General features: G+C 42.1%; 2 protein-coding genes across 2 annotated transcripts; both read right to left on the bottom strand.

The window, feature by feature from the left end:
- Positions 1-361: 361 nt before the first annotated feature.
- Positions 362-5,093, bottom strand: star2 (steroidogenic acute regulatory protein 2; the record flags this gene model as incomplete). Its single annotated transcript, XM_080542500.1, has 7 exons — positions 362-469; positions 1,787-1,880; positions 2,294-2,478; positions 3,048-3,206; positions 3,404-3,546; positions 4,084-4,197; positions 5,030-5,093. 7 exons carry the CDS (start codon positions 5,091-5,093, stop codon positions 362-364), a joined length of 867 nt encoding a protein of 288 aa, XP_080398626.1.
- A 4,012-nt stretch (positions 5,094-9,105) lies between these two features.
- On the bottom strand, positions 9,106-23,301 carry tbata (thymus, brain and testes associated; the record flags this gene model as incomplete). Its single annotated transcript, XM_080542499.1, has 9 exons — positions 9,106-9,716; positions 11,825-11,865; positions 12,029-12,188; positions 13,483-13,564; positions 16,711-16,878; positions 17,200-17,294; positions 18,600-18,773; positions 22,638-22,846; positions 23,288-23,301. The coding sequence occupies 9 exons, from the start codon at positions 23,299-23,301 to the stop codon at positions 9,622-9,624; spliced, it is 1,038 nt and encodes a 345-aa protein (XP_080398625.1). The 3' UTR covers positions 9,106-9,621.
- Positions 23,302-24,224: the final 923 nt, after the last annotated feature.

The raw sequence follows: 24,224 nt of genomic DNA, 5'->3' as shown, positions 1-24,224 counted from the left end.
CACACACACACACTCTCTTACACACACACACACACACACACACACTCTCTTACACACACACACACACACACACTCTCTTACACACACACACACACACACACTCTCTCTCTCTCTCACACACACACACACAAACGCACGCACACACACACACACACACACACAAACACACGCATGCGCACACACACACAGGCACACTCTTCTCTGTCTCTCCCCCTCTCTCCCCTCTCTCTCTCCCCCTCTCTCCCCTCTCTCTCTACCCCTCTCTCTCTCTCTCTGTCTCCCCCCCTCTCTCTCTCTCTCTCTCTCTCTCATATCTCCTGGTGACAGAGAGCATGGTGACGGTAGCCAGGCGTTGTGTGCCTCAGCCCTGGGAGGGCTCTGGGGCGGTCAGGCGTCTGCGCAGGCGTCTGGTGAAGTCTACCTGCGCTCGCGGCAGTGCCTGGTTTACGATTGACTTCGGCAGCCAACCCTGTCCCAAAAAAATACAATGACATTCAATCTTAAAGCCCCAATATTTTCATACACATAAACTGTGGAAGACTGTGTTATTCCTAGGGGGAGGGGGTGGGATCCTGTACTGAGCCAAAGCAGCATGATCGTGTTCAGTCTCTCTCAGTCAGTGACAACCTGCGGTGGGAGAACATGAGAACCAGTGGTGCAGGAGGTTGTTCCTTCACATGTCATTTCACATGTGCTGCTTTTGCTCTAAGTATATCTATCTCTATCTATCTATCTCTGACCTGAATGTGGACATGTTTTACAGTATAGGGTATACATATATCAGGATATGGTCTCTAAGGCAGTCATAGCAACCTAGACAAAGTCAGCACATACATTAATGTTCAATGACAGTCTCCATTGACAGGCTGAATGCAGTCTGGCAGCATGACAAGGTGAGTGAGTTAATGACAGTCTCCATTGACAGGCACTGGATGCAGTCTGGCAGCATGACAAGGTGAGTGAATGCAGTCTGGCAGCATGACAAGGTGAGTTAATGCAGTCTGGCAGCATGACAAGGTGAGTGAGTGCAGTCTGGCAGCATGACAAGGTGAGTGAGTTAATGACAGTCTGGCAGCATGACAAGGTGAGTGAGTTAATGCAGTCTGGCAGCATGACAAGGTGAGTGAGTGAATGCAGTCTGGCAGCATGACAAGGTGAGTGAGTTAATGCAGTCTGGCAGCATGACAAGGTGAGTGAGTTAATGACAGTCTGGCAGCATGACAAGGTGAGTGAGTTAATGCAGTCTGGCAGCATGACAAGGTGAGTGAGTTAATGCAGTCTGGCAGCATGACAAGGTGAGTGAGTGAATCGGAAAACGACAATAGCTGTGTGCAGTTGACTTTTGAGTAAATTACTCCAGGGAGACTGTCCCTGCAATCTATAATTGTGAGTTGCGTCGGATAAAAGGGTCTGGTAGGATGCTTCTTTGATAGTTTGACATCTACCTGTAGGTCACTCTACAGTCACTAGTGGTTCAGTCTAAGTGCTACAATACATTGGCTGCTCTGGAAATCTGATCAGCACTCATGGAATGCCTCTTGTCCAATCAAATTACATGGTCCCTTTATGACGTTGAACCCAATGTGCGCTCCGGGCTCTCAGAGCGAATTTACAAACGCAACCATTGTGTTTCTCACAGTTGGAGAGGCATGGAGGCATGAGAAGGCATGGAATCGTATGAAAGGAATGAGGAATCCATTCCAAGCATTATAATGAGCCCATCCTCCGATTTCTACCTCCACCAGCCTCCCCAAGGTGCTATGAGAGCATATGAAGAGAAATGTACCTTGACGTCCATGTTGAGAAGCCATGTGAAACGACTCCTCCCTGCGTCGTCAGACAGCGGCTCGATGATGATACACGTTGGTCCATCTTGGGCCCTGCTCAGACAAACACATAACACATTTAAGCACATCAAACTGGAGTAGAAGAAAAAAGAGTAAGTAAGTAGCCTTGAGAACCACCTTCTCCTGTTTCCATAGAGTGAGGAAGTACAAGTACACTGGTACGTCGCAGGGTCTTACCCCCCCAATCCAACCTTAATGCTGAGTGCCAAGCAGGGAGGCATCGGGTACCATTTATATAATCTTTGGTATGACATAAAACTTTTCAATGCCAGAGGCAGACATGACAGTACTCAATGTGTGTGTGTGTGTGTGTGTGTGTGTGTGTGTGTGTGTGTGTGTGTGTGTGTGTGTGTGTGTGCGTGTGCGTGAGTGCGTGCGTGCGTGCGTGTGTGTGTGCGTGCGTGTGTGCGTGCGTGCGTGCGTGCCTGTGTGTGTGGTTGTCTTACCTTACAAAGCCTTTCTGAGCAGGGAATGACTCCATGCGAGTGGCCGCTCCACCCAGGTAAATGCGCGACTTCTGTTTGGAACAATGCCTGACACTCAGGAAGTCTCTCTGGCCGATGATGTTGCCTGCCGTCTCTGCCGATACCTCATGCGTAACCATGGTTTCCGGGCCAACTTGCTTAAGAATCTTTAAGCAAAAGACAAACTTGTTATGTAAACTTTATAAAGTCAGTAGATTATTTGACAGTATATGCGTTATGTAATGTTGTATTGACTGCTCCTGCTTTCTCTTTGCAAAAGAGACTTTGCGACTCAATTGACTTTCCCTGGTTAATTCATCAACTGCCAAATCATTCCGGAACACTCACTACCTAGAGTGCCAAGTGTTCTATGTGGTGTTTTCCTAGCAACAACGCTTTGATTGGCTACAGAATGAAGCATCACATTATTTTTTTAAGGTTATTTTTTTCTGAGTGGGGCAGTCCTCATATTTAATTGGATAGAGATAGTGAAGGTAGACAGGAAAGTAAGGAGGAGAGGGCATGTCAGCTGGCCATGGGTCGGATTCGGACCCATGTCGACATGGGCATAATGTGTGCACTGTAGATCACGGTGCTAGACCACTGGACCACCATGAAGCATCACAATTGAAGCATTTTTGGTGAATAAAGTCACCCATGGCACTTGGTGGCACCCTCTGCACTAAACAAGTTAAATAAAGCTTAAATAAAAATGATGCTACGGTACATATCTTACTTTGATGTGTTGAATACTGGAGTTCCACGTGTGCATTTCCTCCACCTTGACGTACAGGACACTGTGGAGCTCCTCTGGTGTGGCGTTTAACACCGCCTCCAATCTGAACACCTTCCTGGCTCCTGGCAACACCTTGCTGCACACCACGTCCCCGTACTCCTGAAAAAGGTCACAAGATGAGGCCAGAAACACATGGTTTCCATGGCGATAACATTCAATTATTATAAAAATAAAAAAAAGAATCAGCGGGAGTTCAGAGAGAGGGGTGACACAAAGAAGAGTGGGTTCCTGTGGAGAGTGTGCACAGCAAGGCAGCACTCTCATAAATTATACAGGATGGCTGGATGGTGAAATACCTCTTCAATTTCCGTCTTCCATCCATCTTTGTCCCCCACAATCTCCAGAGCCTGCCTCAGCGCCTCCTGTCCTTGTCTGACATAGAGCAGCTCCTCCTCTCTCAACAGGACGGCACTGTCATCCTCTCTCCTGGTCTCTGTAGCTATGCAGAGGGTCAGGGTCAGTGTGCATTTTTACATTTACATTTTTGGCGTTTAGCAGACGCCTTATTCCAAAGCGGCTTCATTTGACAGTAAATCAACTATTTGAAGTAAATCAACTATCCATTAGTCATAGCAGGAAAAAGTAATCTAGGCCAGGGGCCATTGGCAGTCGTCGTGCTAGAAGAAGGAAGAATTTGATTGATTGATTGATTGATTTATAAGGACACAGGAGAAACAGTACACAGGGGGGTAGTAGATGTCTCAGGAGAAGCAGTGCGGGGGGTAGTAGGTTTCTCAGGAGAAACAGTGCAGGGGGCTAGTAGATGTTGTAGTAGTAGTTGTCTCAGGAGCGTGGGAGGATGTATTTCATTCACACATATGTATAATGTATATATACTGTATATACACACGCATTTGATTGCTTTTCATCAACGAACCACTACACATTAATCAGCATGCATACAGTAGACCTCTGAGAGTCATTGACTCTCATAATCAGGATGAGGTGATGTTGTGATGGATGCAGGTGTACTTACCAGTGTACAGCGCTGTGCCACTGTGTCTGCCCACGTGACCCATCCACTTAGGAAACGGTATGTGCATGTGGGCTATTCCCTGGCCAATCGCTGCCATCGCTGTGCGTTGCAGTCCTGAGATGAAAACAACAATAGATGATGAGCGTCTCTCCCACGTACTGTGAGAACCTCAATTAGAAGCCATTTGAGTGTGACATCAAGACGTAACTCCATCTGAAGGCAAAAATGCATGTATGTACAGTAGAGATCCGCCATGCTGTATCTGTACAGTGTCAAAGTCAAAGTCAAAGTCAAAGTCAAAGTCTTTTTTTTAATTTAATTTATTTTTTCTTTTCTTTTTTTTCTTTCTTTCTTTAACCAGGCAGGGCCAATAAGAACTAATTCTTATTTACATTGGCGGCCTGGCAAGTCAGCTTTATTGTCATTCCAATATATGTACAGACATACAGAGGGCTGAAATTGTGTTTCCCTCTCATCCACGGTGCATAGCAAACAAAATAAATAACAATATTAGTGTGTTGTACATGACATGCTGTAGCCGACCTCTATGACTATTGTGGTCATGCCCGCATAGATCATCAGTCAAATCCTACAGTATGTCATTTAAACTCTAGGCCCTATTCGACTAATTTCCGCCTAAAAAAACAGACCTTAACTAAACGGCTTTTAACAAAGTGTGAATAAATATGATGTAAATATGATATAAATATGATGCATATCAGATGCAAAAGCAGGTTGCCAGGATTCGATAGCAAGGTAACACCTTGAAGTTATGTATGATATGCTCAGATCATAGTTCAGAATAACATACTACACCAATGACAAGGAGACTAAGTAAACAATAATCACAGTAAATAATCAAACAAAGATGTTTTCCGCGGTCGTGCCGTACACCTGGAGCGTTGCTCGTCTCCCTCCAGGTGATGGCGAGAAGACCCGTATTTACCTGTCATGTTCCTCACGTGTGGGTAGGAGATTCCACAGCAGAGCTTCACAACTGCAGGCAGCATGGTGGCGTAGCGCTAGGCAAGGCAGCGATGGGCGGGGTGTGTGTGCCAAGCCTGGGGCTTTATATGGGACGCTGAAGGACACTGCTCACCAGATAAGGCGTAGGTTAGGAGATAGGATTTCTGCTGAACTCTGCCTTCAAGGACATTTTGTGCAGAGGGCCACATGGAAGGAAACTGGGTGACTCTTAGTTTTTTCCCGCCTTGTTTCAGTTGGTGTTTAAAAGACAAGGAAGGTTAGGCAACAACAAGGAGTACTTTCTGGTACTTACCTGGATGAATTCAGCACCTGGCGCCTGGTACCTGGTACCTGGTACTAAACGGCACCTGGAGATGCTTGGGCCAGTGAATCTAACAGGAGCTGTGAGTGTAACTAATGTTCAATTATCTAGTACCTGCTACATAGCACAGTGAAAAATAAAGGGTTAGCGGAAACTGTGCTGTAAGACAGAGACTGGGTTTACAAAAGAGAATTATAGAGAATTATGTTAACTACTGTATGTAAACTAAACAGGTCAAAGTTTGCCTACCTGTGAACCATACATCAAGGTACTGTATGTACTAAAATGTTGGAAGGGCTATGCAGTGTAGTCAGGAGGGACTTTTAATATTCTCTTACTGCGACAGCAGTACCTCAACATTTAACCATTTACAACTGTTTTCCATCTTCTACGGTTCATCTATACTCGAGATGCAAACTGTAGTCACTCAGTCTTGTATGAGTCCTGTGCCAAAAGTTAATTTTGTTAATTCATGTTTCCCAGTACATTCATTTAAAAAGGTTTCTCTAACTGAGCGCACCAGATATATCATAATATAGCATGCATACCTAGAGAATAAACAAGACACTTAGAGAATAAAGCTATTCGCTTGATCGGAAACCTCATCATGAATTGTGTGCAACATCTAGGAGTGATAATTATGCCTAAAGATGCCTCTTCAAAGTTCATTGTAACTCCACTTCACCCAAATCAACTTCCATTTCCACAAAAAAAAATGTGTTCTGGTTCCTTGTGAGACCGAAAAAACAAAACAAACAAACAAGCATGAAATACCAAACTGTGGGCCCGTAGATGGAGCTCTATGTAGGTAAACCAGAGATGGAAGCGGGTTGTGAGGACAAGCGCACTTCCCCCTGATGTTTGCCCCGAGCTATTGGCAAATCGTTCACTTAGTTCCAGTATGTCTGTGTTTTTGTAGTCGTGCTGTTCAGTCACAGGAAACTGCGGACAAAGTCTAGACAGTCCTTTTTCTCTGCCAGTCAGGAATAAGTGGAGTGCCATCCAAACAAATTACCTGAGGTCATCGAACGCTTGCGTCATTTTTAAATGACAAAATGACATTACCTGTTTACCTCACATAAAACACTACCACAAGATATGAACACACAGTTCTGCTGTCCATGCATGAGTGATACACATATACCCATTTCAGTGTTCTCTGAGAAACTTATTTTATCTCGTTTTCTTCACTTCATAAACTAAATATTTCTTTCATATCATCACATTCAAATGTACTGTACTGGCTAGCAGAATGTGTGTTACCTTCACTCTCATTTCTCAAGGAGAGAGAGAGAGAGAGTGGGAGAGGGAGGGAGAAAGAGAGAGAGAGAGAGAGAGAGAGAGAGAGAGAGAGAGAGAGAGAGAGAGGGAGAGAGAGAGAGAGGGAGAGAGAGAGAGAGGGAGAAAGAGAGAGAGAGGGAGAGAGGGAGAGAGAGTGAGAGAGAGAGAGAGAGAGAGAGAGAGAGAGAGAGAGAGAGAGAGTGGGTCGGTGTGAGTGGGCTGTTATGCATGCCAGAGCGTGCCAGAGATTTCTGACCATTCTTGCCTTTTGGAGGGAGCCCTGAAAAGTGACCATGAAAAGGCAGCTCAAGATTAAAGTGTTACGGTACCTTTCTCTCTAAAGGACAGCTGTCACGTATGAACATGTGAAGATACATCTAATTAATGCAACAACTCAACAGGGAAGGGACACTGGGATGCGTAATGCAGTGTATTTATGGGGAGTATAATGCTGAAATGTTCACGTTTCACTGCAGCATTTCATTTTCAAAGAAGATATGAAATGAAATTAACCTTTATTTAACCTTTATTTAACCAGAGAATTCCTTTGAGACGAGTCTCATTTTCGAAGGAGCCCTGGGAATGCTCACTCGCATTCACATTCACTCGCATTCACTTGCATTCTTACTCATTCATACTGCATGTTTCATTCATGTGATATGGGGCGCAAGGACAAACAGACTGAAGAACAGCTTCTACCACAGGGCCGTCCAGGCCCTGAACACAGCAAAGACCTAGGTTCTGGGCCCTGGACAGTCTGGACGGATTGATGGCAGCTGCTGGACTGAAAAAATCAGGTGTAGTGCTGAGGCACAAACATGTACATTTCAAGCCTGCAAACTGCGACACTTTAAATAAATGTGAAATAACACTACTGTGCAATATGACAACCCTAGTCGTCTATCTGTACAGTATAGTATAGTGGATAGTGTACATAGCCTTTATTTATGTAAACCAGCTCCTTCCCTTCTTGTGATTTTTTTTAAAGTTTTTTTTTTCTTCCCTTTCCTAACACCAGGGGAGCCACCCCTCCTAAATTTCGTTGTTTGGTACCTGTACTGTAGCAATGACAATAAAGACCATTCATTCATATAGGGGATATCACCGTGTAGTGCAGTACGTGGGACACGTAAGAAGACAACAGTTGGACAACAGTTGGAGATATACTGCAAGATTACAGAGCTACATGGTGTTACCAATCGGAATAGGAAAATTACCACAATAAGCACTCACATTTGCACCTAATTACCTACATGTGAATGATTTCTAAATCTGACCTTAAAAGTAATGTTTTTCCAATGCTCAAATTGCTCGTGAATTATGTTCCCTGACCTACTATACATTGTTAGATGAATACTACTATACATCCCGGATGATTGTAGTTCACCATTGATCCATGACCTTATCATGGATGAGCTGTCAATGTCTCTAAAAGGTCGAGGCGGTGAACATTACTCTGGGGCTGCCACTCAATTCACTATCCAGAGAGAAACCGACTTTTTTGTAGATCAAAAAGTACATAATGATAGGGTGCACATCCGTTGTTTGACTTTGTCAAGCAATTTACTATGGTATGTGAGGAAAGGAATTAAGCAGGAATTGAATTAGGCCAAACATTCTTATCTAAAACCTACCCTAGGGTACACTCAATAGCACTTCTTGACAATTCAACAACCACAATCTCAGTAAACCAAGCTATGACTAGATCTTTGTGTGTTAACACGCATCCTCCTATTCTCCCTAACCCTGTCTCTCTCTGTTTGTCTCTCTCTCTCTCTCTGTCTCTCTCTTTCTCTCCCTCTCTCTTTGTCTCTCTCTCTCGCTCTCTCTCTCTCTCTCTCTTTCACTCCCTCTCTCCCTCTCTCTTTGTCTCTCTCTCTCTCTCTCCCTCTCTCGTGCAGTTTTCTGTGGTCCTTGCTCTGAAGAATATAATACCATCCTCTGTGTGAGACATGGCTCTGCAATTGCTATCCTCCCTTCCATCGCAAACACCTGGCAGTGTTCAAACCCCCCCCCCCCACCACTACTTCCTCCCCCGGGCCGCGCAGGGGGGGGCTGATCTGACAGAGTGCCAGGGAATAGCTGCCTCTTATCAGGCCAGGCGAACAGGTGTCCTTGTGTGAGGACTAATAATGACGTGGAGGGTGAACTGTTTGACCAGGCCTCAACACCAGCACATGGACACACATGGGCCGCCTCTGTTCAACCCTCACACACCTGTACAGCTCTGTGTTTACACTCCCACAGTGACATTATTAATATAAACTTTTATTAATACGTCTCGTCTCCAGAGAAGAGCATCGTTTTAAAGGTTAATGCCGGGGGATTTGGTCTCTCGAATGAAGTCACGTAAGTACACTTTAATAACTCAATACCCAATATCTTTTTTTTAAATATATTTTTTATTTAAGTAAATAGACTTAACCATAGGCTGTCAAATATAGTGCACTGCTTTTAGTTCAGTTATACATTAATAAAACCCTAATCCTGAATCATACATTAGACAGCATGTGCATCCTCTCCGCTCTTCACAATCATATTGAAGATGGTCTTTATACAAAATTGTAGAATCAAGATGAACTCACACTGTATGAAATGTACATTGCAGGCCAACAATATACATGGGTTGTACACCTACTGCCCAAGGGTATACTATGAAAAGACCGATCAACTTGAAATGAATTATTTATTACATAAATACTGTGTACTCCATACACACTGCTGGTGCTTAGTTACATAAACAAACCATTATTCTAACAATCCTGTTGGAAACAAATCAAAAAATATTACATAACACCCAAAAGTGGAGCATATAATCGGATTCCATCTGTAGAATTGTTTGGGAAAGAAAAAGAAAAGCATTCTAAAAGTATCGTCATTTGAAGCTGCTGAGGACGACATGTGAACAGCCTTCTCACAATCTACATAATGTGACATTCCACAAGAACCAAAGCATGAGTTATGGAGATCTAATCATTGATGTGATCCTTCTGAAGAGTCTGGTCCTGAGGAGGATGTTGAGTTCCAGAGTGAACCTCGAGGACTTCCGCATCTCCAATCATCTCTACAAGAGACAAGTGAAACTTAGAGGAGATGACGAGAGGAAACCGTAGTACACATTATCATAACACAGACACATAACTCCAGAGCGCTACAATAAACCGCTTCGCTAGGTCATCGTTCTTGGTCCTCTGTGGTTCAGTTGGTAGAGCATGGCGCTAACAACGCTTAGGTTATGGGTTTGATTCCTGCTGGGACCACATATGCTGAAAAATGAATGCACTCACTGCAATGTAAGTTGCTTTGGATATGTAATCTTAACTTACATGGTTAAATAAAGGTGATATAAAATAAAAAGCTATTCTACAGTTGCATAAGGTGTTAATTTTACATCCAGTATATCTTTAGTTTACTATCAGAGGCCACTGCTAACTTATATTTCATATGTAGTCTCTATTCTACTGATCTAATGTGTTTTGCGGCTTTGACGTTTAAAGGATGAGAAAAACATCAAAATGTGAAAATGATAAACCGTCGCTAAAGGAGTCGGCGTCACCTTGCCGGTCGTCTTTCTAGTGAGGTGAAGACTCCTCTCGCCTCTACCACACTTCACTTTCTGAAATACCTCTGAAGCCACTTCTGTTCAGCTCTCACCCGTACAGCTCTTACAGTCCCTCAGTGACAGAGACATTATTAATATAAACTCTATATTACATCTCATCTCCACAGAAGAGCATGTTTTAAAGGTTAACGCGGGGGTTTGGTATCTTGAATGAACTCACGTTGTACACTTTAATAATTCATTTCTCAATTTCTTTTTTTTCTTTCTAAAGTAAATTCTAAAGTAAATGGATTTAACCATACACTGTCAAATATAGTTAAAGAACACATTAATAAAAACCCTAATCCTAAATTAAACATACGTACATTCGTACAAACGCAATGTACATGGCAGGCATCAATATACATGGGTTGTAGAGAAAATCTATTGCCCAAGGGTATACTGTGAAACGACTGAACTTGAAATTAATCCTTTATGATATAGACACTGTTGAGAGGACCCCACCCGCCCCTACCAGACGTGTCTTTCTCAATTACTTGTTTAAAGCTTTCGAGCAGGAAGTAACTACTCTGTCTGTACTACTCTGTCTGTACTACACTGTCTGTACTACTCTGTCTGTACTACTCTGTCTGTACTACTCTGTCTGTACTACTCTGTCTGTACTACACTGTCTGTCTGTACTACTCTGTCTGTACTACACTGTCTGTACTACACTGTCTGTACTACTCTGTCTGTACTACTCTGTCTGTACTACACTGTCTGTACTACTCTGTCTGTACTACACTGTCTGTCTGTACTACTCTGTCTGTACTACACTGTCTGTACTACACTGTCTGTACTACACTGTCTGTCTGTACTACTCTGTCTGTACTACTCTGTCTGTACTACTCTGTCTGTACTACACTGTCTGTACTACTCTGTCTGTACTACTCTGTCTGTACTACTCTGTCTGTACTACACTGTCTGTACTACTCTGTCTGTACTACTCTGTCTGTACTACTCTGTCTGTACTACTCTGTCTGTACTACACTGTCTGTACTACTCTGTCTGTACTACTCTGTCTGTACTACTCTGTCTGTACTACTCTGTCTGTACTACTCTGTCTGTACTACTCTGTCTGTACTACTCTGTCTGTACTACTCTGTCTGTACTACTCTGTCTGTACTACTCTGTCTGTACTAGTCTGTCTGTCTGTACTACTCTGTCTGTCTGTACTACTCTGTCTGTACTACTCTGTCTGTACTACTCTGTCTGTACTACTCTGTACTACACTGTCTGTCTGTACTACTCTGTCTGTGCTACTCTGTCTGTACTACTCTGTACTACTCTCTCTACTCTCCAGAGACACCTGCTCCTTATGCTTTCACCGTAATAATATAATATAATAATAATATTATTCCATTCGCTCTGACTCACACGGCCATTAACTTCTTACAGTACATCTTAGCTTGACCTCTTACTCTGCGTATGGGAATTGATGTGATTATGAATCACAAAGAGATGGTCAAGCCCAGAGCCAGAGCGAAAGAGCAATTATGGCAGCCGACCAAGACACTAATGATTCTGAATCATACACAGGCGCAGGACGGGAGCCCTAATGAATGCATTACCTGGTTTGTCCTCGCCAGCCAGGTGCTGCCTTTGGAGGTAACTATGGAAGCAGACATCATGTTATGATCTGTAACCCCATTCAGTTTAAGAGAGGACATTTCCATTATGCAAAGGTGTCTTTGTACTGTGTGCAATTGAGAGTGGAACAGAAGAGAGTCCTCTGTAGAGGTTTGAAAAGAAAACACACAACAGCCACGACCAACCTCTGCTTCCCACGCTGTGGCCCACAGGTAGAGACGGGTCCAGGCAGAGATGTACATGTGCGTGGGTGAGGTGTCTGGGTCTCGTACAACCTCTGCTGCTGCCTGGAGAACGCACTGTCCTCCATGGCCTGCTGAATCAACCCCATCACGAGGTCCCATCACGAGGTCCTTCTCTGTGGAGGAAAGGAGGGAGGGAGAGGGAGAGAGACAGAGAGAGAGAGAGACAGAGAGAGACAGAGAGAGAGAGAGAGGGAGAGAGAGAGATAGAGAGAGGAGAGAGAGAGAGAGAGAGAGAGAGAGAGAGAGAGAGAGAGAGAGAGAGAGAGAGAGAGAGAGAGAGAGAGAGAGAGAGAGAGAGAGAGAGAGAGAGAGAGAGAGAGAGAGAGAGAGAGAGAGAGAGAGAGAGAGAGAGAGAGAGAGAGAGAGAGAGAGAGAGAGAGAGAGAGAGGGGTTCTAAAAAAATCGATTTCTATGTCAGGTGCCTGAAGAAGGTCTATGAAAGACCGAAAGCTCGCGCAATAAAAACATTGATTTCTTTTGCACAGTTTTGAGTGTGTAGATGCTGCTTCTTTTCATCTCATTTGATGTCAGGTAAAAAAAAAAAGTATGGTACTATATTTATATTTACTCCTGGGGGTGGTAATAATGGATGCACTGGAATGGATTTACACACAGCGAACCCCAAAATAGTGCATCGATTGAACCCGGTCAGATCATTCTAAATATGTAATTTGAACCATGTTCTGATTCTGTCATCTCAGATGATCTGACCAGGTACAATCGATGCACTATTTCGGGGTTTGTGGTGTGTAAATCCATTCCAGTGGGGTGCACCAGGGACCTCTAGCATGGATGAACCTGACGTGAATCCCTATTATAATAATAATAATAATAATAATAATAATAATAATAACTGTATTTGTATAGCGCTTTTCCTGCAAACGTTGCAGCTCAAAGTGCTTTAATCATTATATAATCTTAATTAAATTATTTTGTAATTTAAAGGCAATATTAAAAGGATGGGTTTTTATCATCTTAATTCATATCGGACATCTCTGAGGTCCATGGCATTGCATTTCAGCTTAGAAGTCTAAGGCAGGGTTACTCAATCACGTGATTTTGTATATCATGTGAGAGCAATGCCGGGGACCTCAGAGATACCCGAGATATGGTTTCGGGCATTTCGTCTTTATTGGGGATAGAGACAGTAGAGATTGACAGGAAGGATGGGTGAGAGAGAGGAGGGATGCATGCAGGATATGTCGATGGCCTGAATCGAACCAGAATCGACCCTTGTGATTACATGGCTGATGCCTTAATGTGATACGCCACCAAGCGCCCCCCAATCACCTGATTTCAAACATAGCGGCACTACAGTGCACTATGGGTCCGTCACCTCATATCAGATGGAAGGGGTTTATATGGGGGATTAGAAGAACATGGATATGTCATACCTCTCTGGCCTGCAAGCAGCAGCCACTGCTGAACCAGAGAGAAGGAGTCCGTCTGCAGGATCTGACACAGGAGCTCCAGGACCTGGGGAACAAAACAAACCCAAGCCAGCATGACGATACATAGACAGGGGGATGAATGACAACAACTTTCTTGGCAGCTGTTAGACATCCCAATGACTAACAATGAATGAGTTCACCCGCTGCTGCCTGTACAACCGCGTCCTGCTCGATGAAACTCCCGTTGACAGCGGGGGGGAGAGAAAAGTTCTACCCGGGAATTCGCTCCTAGCTGTGTCGACCGTGATAGGAGTGTTGTATCGACACCATTCAAATGGTTTCAGATTCCCTGTCCTCTCCCCTATCCGGACATGTTTGAATTGTTATCCTAACCCACGGTAAACCACAGTTATTAACCCGCAAAGGGTGCCTCCGGGTTGTGCCTGATGCTTCCATAGGGCGCTCTACTCAAAGCGGCATAATAGCGATTTTTTTTTTGTTATGCTTGTTGTAAATAAAAGTTCTATGATGCATTGAAATGACATTAAACTAAGATAATACGATGGTTAACATAATTTTTCAAATCTTTATTAATAAGTAATTACCGAAAAAGTTAATGACATTTCTGTCATGGCTTCCGCATTTTGGCCGACGAGAGAGTCGGAATCTTGTCGGAATCATGTGCTACCAAGCGGACCAATCACAGAGCTTACGGTTGCGTAGAAACTGACGCGTACTTACATTTTTGGAGATGTGCGCGTCAACCCTCTCCGTAGGCAACGCAAGGCCACGCGGGCCAACGCAAGCTACGCCGTAACCTACGGCGTAGATTTTACTCAGAAGTTTAAATCGGCCTTAACAATGAATGGTCCAATTATTGCAGCGGGATTGGGTTTTACAGAAACGTGTTCTCCTTCTCTGCGAACATGGAAATGTGATCGCCTTCTTGTTGCTGCTGCTGATCTTTTTTAATATAAACGATTAGATGATCTGTTTATATCTATTACACATGATTTATATACAGTATAAATCATGTGTAATAAAAAATCAGGTGTAGTGCTGAGGCACAAACATGTACATTTCAAGCCTGCAAACTGCGACACTTTAAATAAATGTGAAATAACACTATTGTGAAATATGACAACCCTAGTCGTCTATCTGTACAGTATAGTACAGTGGATAGTGTACATAGCCTTTATTTATGTAAACCAGCTCCTTCCCTTCTTGTGATTTTTTTTTAAAGTGTTTTTTTTTTCTCTTTCCTAACACCAGGGGAGCCACCCCTCCTAAATTTCGTTGTTTGGTACCTGTACTGTAGCAATGACAATAAAGACCATTCATTCATGTATAATTTCCATAGAAATAAACAGATCATCTAATCGTATCTAATCATAATCTAATCATATTATGCATGTTTGTTTGGAAGGGCCCTGGTTTACAGAAATTTGTTTTTCTTCTACGCAAAACATGAAAATGTGATTACATTCTCTGACCCCTCTTTGCTCCTCATCTTCCGAAAATTAACAATAGATTCTATATTTGTTTCTATGAAAATGATGCATGATTTAGATAAGCATGTCCATTTGTGAGACGACTCTCACTTTGACCACAGCCTCAGGGCCAAAACCCAGACACAAAAAAACAGCTACTTCCATCAAGCAACCATGACCACAGTAAACATAGTAAACAAGGGATAATAAGGCCTGGTGATTATTTATTTGCATGCTATTCTCACATGCATAATCCACCTGTAAATACTGTAGTATATATCTGACTTCATCTCATCCCTACTGACACTGTGTATCTGATTGCCTTACCTGCTGTCATCTACTGCTACCTCAGGGCTATACTTAAGCAATCTCTATGAATTATTATTTCTATTATTATGTTACTCTATTGTCTCTTGTCTTATTTTTTTTTTAAATGTATTTGTACATTTGTATTCTATTGCCATTTTCTCTTGTAGCCGCAATGTCAAGGAACCAAAACCAAATAAAGTTAATCTCTACGTATAATGGGATGTAACAATAAATATGATTCTGATTCTAATTCTGATTCTGACGTTGACTGGCACCAACATTGTATTTCTCTATCTATTTCAACTCCCCTGTCATCAGCCCCCAACCACAGTCTGTTCCAACTGATGTCGTCCAAGCGACGAAGCCTCTTCCGCAGCCTGAGGCTAACCACAACTCAGAGGCTAACCAACAGCTTCTTCTCCCAGGCGACCAGGCTCATAAACAAGCCTACTGAAGACAAATGACTATTTACCCAAGTACATGTATAAGTCTACCTACCTATAAGAACACAGTCACTAATCACTACTCAATACACCTCCTCTTACACCCACTGCCACGGAGCAATACTCATGACATTTATTTTCTGTACTATTTTATTTTTTACTGTTTGTACTGCTGCTGTGTCCTGTCCATTTGTGTTATTATCTCACACAACGTGTTGAATTGTCTCACTTATGTCTTGTAACTATTGTCACTTTATTATCTTTATTATCTTTATTATCTTTATTATCTTTATTATCTGGACTTATTGCCTTATTTGTCTTTGTGCTGCAATGTCAAGGAACCAAAGAATGTTACTCTCTTACACTCAGGTGGAATGTGAAGTTACAATTAAACTTGAAACTTGAAACTGTCTATTTCAACTCCACTGTCTATTTACTCTTAGTTTCAATCCCATCATACGAGTACAGCTACACCTAACCCTAACCCAACAACATGAAACACCTAACCCTAACCCAACAACATGAAACACCTAACCCTAACCCAACAACATGAAACACCTAACCCTAACCCAACAACATGAAACACCTAACCCTAACCCAACAACATGAAAACACCTAACCCTAACCAAACAACATGAAACACCTAACCCTAACCCAACAACATGAAAACACCTAACCCTAACCCAACAACATGAAACACCTAACCCTAACCAAACAACATGAAACACCTAACCCTAACCCAACAACATGAAACACCTAACCCTAACCCAACAACATGAAACACCTAACCCTAACCCAACAACATGAAAACACCTAACCCTAACCCAACAACATGAAACACCTAACCCTAACCCAACAACATGAAAACACCTAACCCTAACCAAACAACATGAAAACAACACAAATATGTAATTCTAGCTCATCTGCTATGGTAAATGAACACAGTTGTGAGTGGGAGGACAGCACTGAGGGTAGGACAAGTACTGTACCATGAGTTCTTGGTCGCAGAGAGCCGGGCCAGGGGGTTGGCTCTGCCGCTGGGTCAGCCGGCGGCGCTGGAGACCCTGGGAGGAGGGAGGGATGATCCTCCCTGTCTGAGCAGAGTACTGGGTCCTCCTACAGACCACCTCTTCATCTCCAGACTTGGCACACTCAGCCTCAGGAATAACAAGCATGTGTGATATTATTCTACACACGGTGATGCACTTACGGTGATGATCAGAATCACAATAATGAGCCTGCTAAAGCACTCTCCAGCCTTACGTTCTACGTTAACAACCTGTTGACGCAAATAGATTACAAATTATTACTCTGTGACAATGATTGATATGACATGGAACGTGAGCCCCCTCCCCCCACCTGCCCTCTCACCTCTCTCTCATCAACTAAAGCAAAGCAACAACAACAACAACAACAACAGATGTCAGAGATAATGATGTTCAACTGTGAAGAATTATTAGAAAAATAATTATTATTACATTGTGTGAATCTTTGTCCTTCTTGGCCTGAGCAGAAACGCTGACTTTTGCTGCCAGGTCTTTTAGCTCCTCCTTCCAGGCCTCGGAGAGCAGTGCTAAAACACAAAGAATATCACCAATGAAAATAATTGTACTCATAGTACATTCATAGTACATTCATAGTACCTGTATTTCCCAACTGAAAAATGTATGCACTCACTCGCTGCAATGTAAGATGCTTTGGATAAAAGCGTCAGCTAAATGGCATATTGTAGTGACCGCTCGTTAGTGAGCAGAGTATTCGTAATTCACGGCGTTCCAGCCTGTACAAAGCACTGTTGATATGTTGGTGTTTACTCAATCACCCAGGCTCCTTAGCGGGTGATATGACGGGATATAAGTGGGACAAAGATGGATGAATGTTGTTGTTGTCAGTACGCATGCAGAGAGTGAGAATAAAGCACATGATTGTTTTTCTACCGGCAAACCGACTACATCGTCCAGTTATTGCCGTCACTCCTACATTGGTGACCCTGACGTTCTCTCGAACGTTTTCGGAGATCATTTGAACATGACAACAAACGCAGTTTCACTCAAGCTGCCCGTTTTTTGGGAACAAAATGCCAACGCATGGTTTGCACAAGCTGAAGCTCAATTCGCCCTCAGGGATATTACCGTGGATCATACCAAATACTACTACGTGGTAGCAGCTTTAACCAATTCAACGGCAGCGAGAGTGGTGAGTCTTATTGAAAAGCACTGAAAGGGTGCAGAGAGTGAGAATAAAGCACATGATTGTTTTTCTACCGGCAAACCGACTACATCGTCCAGTTATTGCCGTCACTCCTACAATATATTATTATATATTACCTTGACACTGAAGCTTTTCATAGAATTGTATATGCCTTTTCTTCAAAAGAATGTCATGCTTCCCAGAGAGGCAGTATATCACCATGATATCATGAACAAAGAGCATCACTGATGAAAGCTCACTAGATAATTGTGATACCGTAACACATATATATATATATGTGTTACGGTACATGTGGGAATACGGTACATGTGTGGGAAAACTAGGGTTAGGCTTAAGTGCTATGTCAACTTGGTACATGCTGGCATGTACCATAACATATACAGTATACTCCTCCACTATCATATAATTGTACTGTATGTGCCTTTTTCTCAAATGACAATGCTAGTATACAATTATTAGTATACAAAAGAGGCATTGTAGTACAGACAGTACTCCTTTGTATACTGTTAATAATAATAACAATAACAATAACAATAACAATAATCATAATACAAACAAAATCTTCTAGCATTGTGACTGACAATGGCACCTGGTCTTAGCATAGATTAGCATAGACGGATACAGCGACAGTGATTACCCAGTACAGTCCATACATCCATGACCTCACCTGTTCTGTATTTGTTGTTGCTGTTACCTCCGTAGAGGCTGAGGCCGAAGGGTGAGGCGAAAGGTGCCCCTGACCTGCTGCTGAACACCTGGCTCTTAAGGAGTGGGTGTGGAAACAGGGAGGTGGTGACACCCCAGTCATCCTTCACCATGCACACAGGGTTCCCATTTAGCCCTATATAAAAACATAAATAAATAAAAAGATCAAAGAAGATTCCCCATAGAACGATGCCCGCCAGTGTTTTCCGGGTTTCTTTAAACGTCTGCTAGACAGTACAGTACGGTTTGTGTTTCATCATACACTGTGTGTGAAGTCACGCTCCTTCACATGTGAGGGGATCAAAGACGCACGCTAGGAATCAAGTCAAATTCAAGAGATGAAGCGAGGTGGCCTCCAGCTGCGACCAAAGAACGGTGCCCTCCCCTCCATAAGACCATCCTCGGGGAAGACCGACATACACTCCAACAACACGTCAATACGATTTGAAACTCTTTGATGTAGGCTACAGGGCTACCGCTGTGAAATCGATGATAGGCCAATTGACGCTGCTTGAAAAAGCAGGTTCATGAACTACAGTGCCTCTAAAGTCAAATATCCTATTAGCCATGTGAAAATGTCTCCTTTCAGTCCCACATCAAATATTTTGTGTTACTATCCTGGAACCTTGACAGACACTACAGCACCAAGATAATGATGTTCATTTAAAAGGCAATATCGATTTGCATGATTAGTATGTCCTCATTAAGCTTTTCCTCCCATAATAGGGCACAGTACCACCCGTCTGTCAAAATTAACAGCCTCCAGGGAACTCAGCAGTGTAGACAAAGCTCTGTCAATTACAAAGCAATTTAGTGAGATGCTAATGGGAAAATTATGAAAAATGCAAATTAGACGAAATAAGTTGTCTTTTAGACAGCTTTCTGTGGCATCTGATGACTCCATGAAGACATGATGAACGTCTATGGAGTTTTACAGAGATCTTAAACACGTTTTATTATTGAAAGAGGATCAATTAGACTCTTGTATAAAACAGTTCAGCTGTGACTCATCAGAACGAATGAATGAATGAATGAGTCATTTAATGACCACACGACCAAGGTCGGTGGAATTTGTTGTCGGTACAGATGGAAAAAACTCAATACAGCAGTGTCAAATACATCAAACATACACACATTACACATGACTATCACAATGGACAATGTACACACATAACCACAAGACACAATCATAGTCAATATTTACAACTATAAAGTGCAGTACATCTGGCAGGGTTAGTGCAGTGAGTCAGGTGTTGAGAGTCCTTATAGCAGAGGGGGGAAAACATTTTTTGGGACGGGATGTTTTGGTGGCCAGGGATGTTTTGGTGGCCAGGGATCGGTAGCGATCCCTGAACACCTTACTATCTTAAACAAAGCAATTAGAAATGTAATAAGATAATAATCCCAGAATGCTTTCCTCAACTATTGACAGCCTCATAAATCCAGCTCCAAAAAGCCACTCATCACCAGAGACAAGATAACAACAATCAGGTTGGATCTAAACCATGATCTGCTGAATGTGCGTGAGCGCCTGGCTTTGGACACTTTCCCTCTGCCCTCTGCTAGTGATTGTAAATCACTCCTTGCCTGCTGACTGGTATTTCCCCCCTGACACTCTGAAAAGTGCTATTGTGAAACCTCTCCAAAGAAAAGTAACCTGGATCCTTCAGGGCTAAACAATTTCAGGCCAATTTCAAACTTTTCTTTTTTAAGTAGAATTCTTGAGAAATTAGTATTTAAGCAGCTAAATGATTACCTCAATTTCAGCTGTATATTTGATAAGTTTCAATCTTCCTCACCATAGCACTAACTAGACTGCGCTTGTTAAAGTTGTAAATGATCTGAGAATGAACATGGATGACAAGAAACTCTCAATATTAATGCTTTTAGACTTAAGTGCTGCTTTTGATACAGTAGAGTAGATCATGACATCTGTTAGCCTCTCTGGCTCAGATTTTTTGATTGGTTTTGGACTTATCTGTCCAGCAAAGACTCTTTTGTCTCCATTGGGGACCACTCCTCAGTGAATAATATAAATAATAATAATATAAATAATAATTGTTTTATTGCTATGCAATCAACTGTTGGAATTTGGTATTTTATGCTCTAGGCAAGGGGTCCGCCATAGACGGCGACCCTGGAGCAAATAGTTGTTGAGTGCCTTGCTCAAGGACACCTCTACACATGGTCAGCCGGGGTTCGAACCGAGCTTGCGATCATTAGACGCCGGCTCTCCCTCCTGAGCCACAGCCGCTCCTGAATACTAGCATAACATGTGGGGCTCCTTAAGGCTCCATTCTGGGACATGTGTTGTTCTGTTTATATGCTACCACTGGGAAATATCATCAAAGAACACAGGATTCATTTTCATAGCTATGCTTATCACCCAATGGCATCAGTCCTATTGATAAACTGGTTCAACGCATTGATCGAAGCAACTTGTGGATTTCACATAATTTCTTGCAATTGAACCAAAGATAAGACAGAGGTTTCAATTATAATAGCAAAGGTCCAGAGAGAGATGCTGTGCACTTAAAATCCCTGGTGTGCTCCTTGACCCAGAATTGATTTTGAATCAGTAATCTCACTAAAACGGACTTTTATCACCTTAGAAATATTAGTAAAGTGCAACCATTTGTCTTCGATGCAGATACTGAGGGACTTGTGCATGCTTTTATCACTAGCAGGCTTGACTATTGCAATGCTCTCCTTGCTGGTCGACCTAAGAAAGCAATACATAAGCTACAGATCATTCAGACTACAGCAAGTATAGTGTACTGACCAAGACCAGAAGGAGAGCACACATCTCACCTGTCCTAAAGTCCTTTCATTGGTTTCCTGTCAGCTTTAAAATAGATTTTAAGATCCTTTTGATCCTATTGATGTTCAAATCACTCAATGGACTATAGCGCTTGAATATGTGTTAGACATTGTATGCTCCCTAAATCACTCAGGTCCTCTGGCACTGGTGTAGTATATTTAATGAATTAAATACTGGCATCACTGGCATTTTTGTTTAATTCCCTGCGGACAAGAACTACGGGAGGCAGCATTAGTGTCTATGGTTCTCACTTCTGGAACAGCCTGCCAGAGGATCTGAGGGTGTCACAATCTGTAAACACCTTTAAAAGAAATCTTACAACATACCTTTTTATCATAGCATTCTCTTAATCCATCTTATTTTAATCTACCCTCTTCTACTTCACTACACTGGTGTCCAAACTTTTGACGGGAAGTGTGTCCAAACTTTTGACTGGTACTGTATATAGTGCCTTTGTGCAAAATTGCAATACAAGCTGCTTAACAATATAATTAAAAAATACAACAATACAGTGAAAATAAATGTTAATATAAGGATATTATTAAAATAAGAGACATGGTAGAACAGAGACACCATGTAGCACAGGTGAGAAAGAGATGGGTCTTCAGTCTACGGCGGAAGATAGGGAGTGACTCTGCAGTCCAAACAGCAGTGGGAAGCTTGTTCCACCAGCGATTTTATTGGATTTATTCTGATTAGTTTTTTGCTGAGTTAGATTTAATAATAACTCAGCTCAGGGCCATTAAACACATTTGTTGCCAATAATTACTCAGGCTCTTTCTCCCAATTGTTCTTGTGAAAGAACATGATGAAAGGAACAAATGAAACATTGTATCCCTGTAAATCAGGAAGTCATGATGCATAAACTCTCCTTGCAACAAGCCTGAGGCAAACCTGCTGATGTTTGGCATTTGTTCTTTGTTTATTTATTTATTCAACCCTCATTTTATCATTCAGATCAAATATCATTTACAAGGCCTGGTACAATAGATTCTGTCCAAAGGCACTGTAGTGTGTGAATGCTTGACAGTTACGACAGCAACTCAAACAGTAATAGTAAGCCATTGTAATGTGGCGCCTCATGCCGTTGAACAATTATGTCTTGTTGTCTGAAACTACAGTTTGTCAGCATTTTATTTATTTTACTGCATGGCCTACATGTTGTATACAATTTCTCACCTTGGATGTGTGTGACTCTGTGAGGGTGCGGGTTGTGGCGGGAGAAGAATGAATGGTGACTCAAGGCACCAAAGCGTGGACTGCCTTTACTGGCCCGTTTGGAGACATCAGCTGTGAACGGCACCACTTTATCATGACTCCTCTCTAACACTTTCCTGTCGTCATGGTTCTCTTGGCTGTTGGAGGTTGACATATCAGAATAAGTGAATCTGGAAAAGGGACAACAATACAAAGTTAGGGTTTGGGTTACTTCGTTGACTGTAACAGATTCGAGACCGAAGTGCCTTTCTTTTGTTTATGAAATGTAAAAAAATAAATAAAAAAATCATTTAATTACAAACGCTTAATTGTGTGAATGTACAGTAGCATAGGCCTATGTACATTAGCGACAGAAATATTTTGCTAATCTTAACCCTTATTATTATTATTATTATTACGATAGTTTAATTTGTATTAATTAAACTATCAATACTATTAATAATCTATTAATTACTGTAGAGTTCAAACTTAAATCCACTGCATTATGCCAGGGTAGGGTCATGCCCCAAATGTGGTTGAAATGGAAGCTCATTTTGAAATGCCTATAGTCTATCTATATTGATATGATGTAAAGTAAATAAATAAAAGTTGAGAAAAGTTAGTAAACTTACCTCATAAACTCCATGCAGGCTCTCCGTCTTACCACTCTGTACTTAAGCGGTGCGTTCGTTAATTTGCTCTGAGAGCACCGGAACGCACACTGGGTTCAACGTCATAAAGGGACCAAGTAATTTGATTGGACAAGAGGCATTCCATGAGTGCTGATCAGATTTCCAGAGCAAATTTCCGAACGCAGCCAAGGTCCAATGTTTTCAATGTTGCTAGGAGACCTGCTCTCAACATTAAAAGAAAAGCATCCTTACACAATAGCTGCAATCAAACGATATATCTGTCCCTGAAAATACATTTATGCTTTAAGTTATAAAGGTTACCTTCACTTTGATAATAGATGAGATCGTTTGAAAGAGAGGACGTGTCAACAGAGCAGCGTGAGATTCAGAAGAATATAGGCTTGAACATAATCTTAAAAGCACTTCAAAATTCATAACTGGCAAGTCTGGCATACAACATCACGAAATGACAGATGTATTGTAATGCAAATGCCATGCATAGAGCCCTACAGCTGGTATTCGTGTATAAGAGATTATAATACACGGGAGACGCACGTGAGCTGTCAATCTTGTGTGAGAGCAACTTCAAAGAGCACAGAACATTTTTGAGATAAAACGTGACGAAATGAGTTTGAGTTTGAGTTGAATGTTTGTTGTTGGGAGCTACATCAAAATAACAAAAACATACATGAATCCCATGACCTTGTATCAACGGGCAGGGCAAGGCACGTGTATTTGTACAGCACATGTCATAGAAAAATTCAAAGTGCTATATAAAAAATACAGCAAGAGGAGCATAGGAAGAAAAAATAAAAATGACAACGATGAAAGCAAAAATAAATAGATAAAACATTCAATAAGACAATAGTTAATGGATAAAAGACATTGATAGAAGTGTGTTTAATCATAACTTCAGCAAAACGGGTAGGTTTTTAGC

This window comes from Nansenia antarctica (assembly GCF_963989245.1).
Source record: "Nansenia antarctica genome assembly, chromosome: 11".
Lineage (NCBI taxonomy): Eukaryota > Metazoa > Chordata > Actinopteri > Argentiniformes > Microstomatidae > Nansenia > Nansenia antarctica.
The sequence above is the reverse complement of the archived record's forward strand: the minus strand, read 5'-3'. Positions and strand labels throughout refer to the sequence as shown.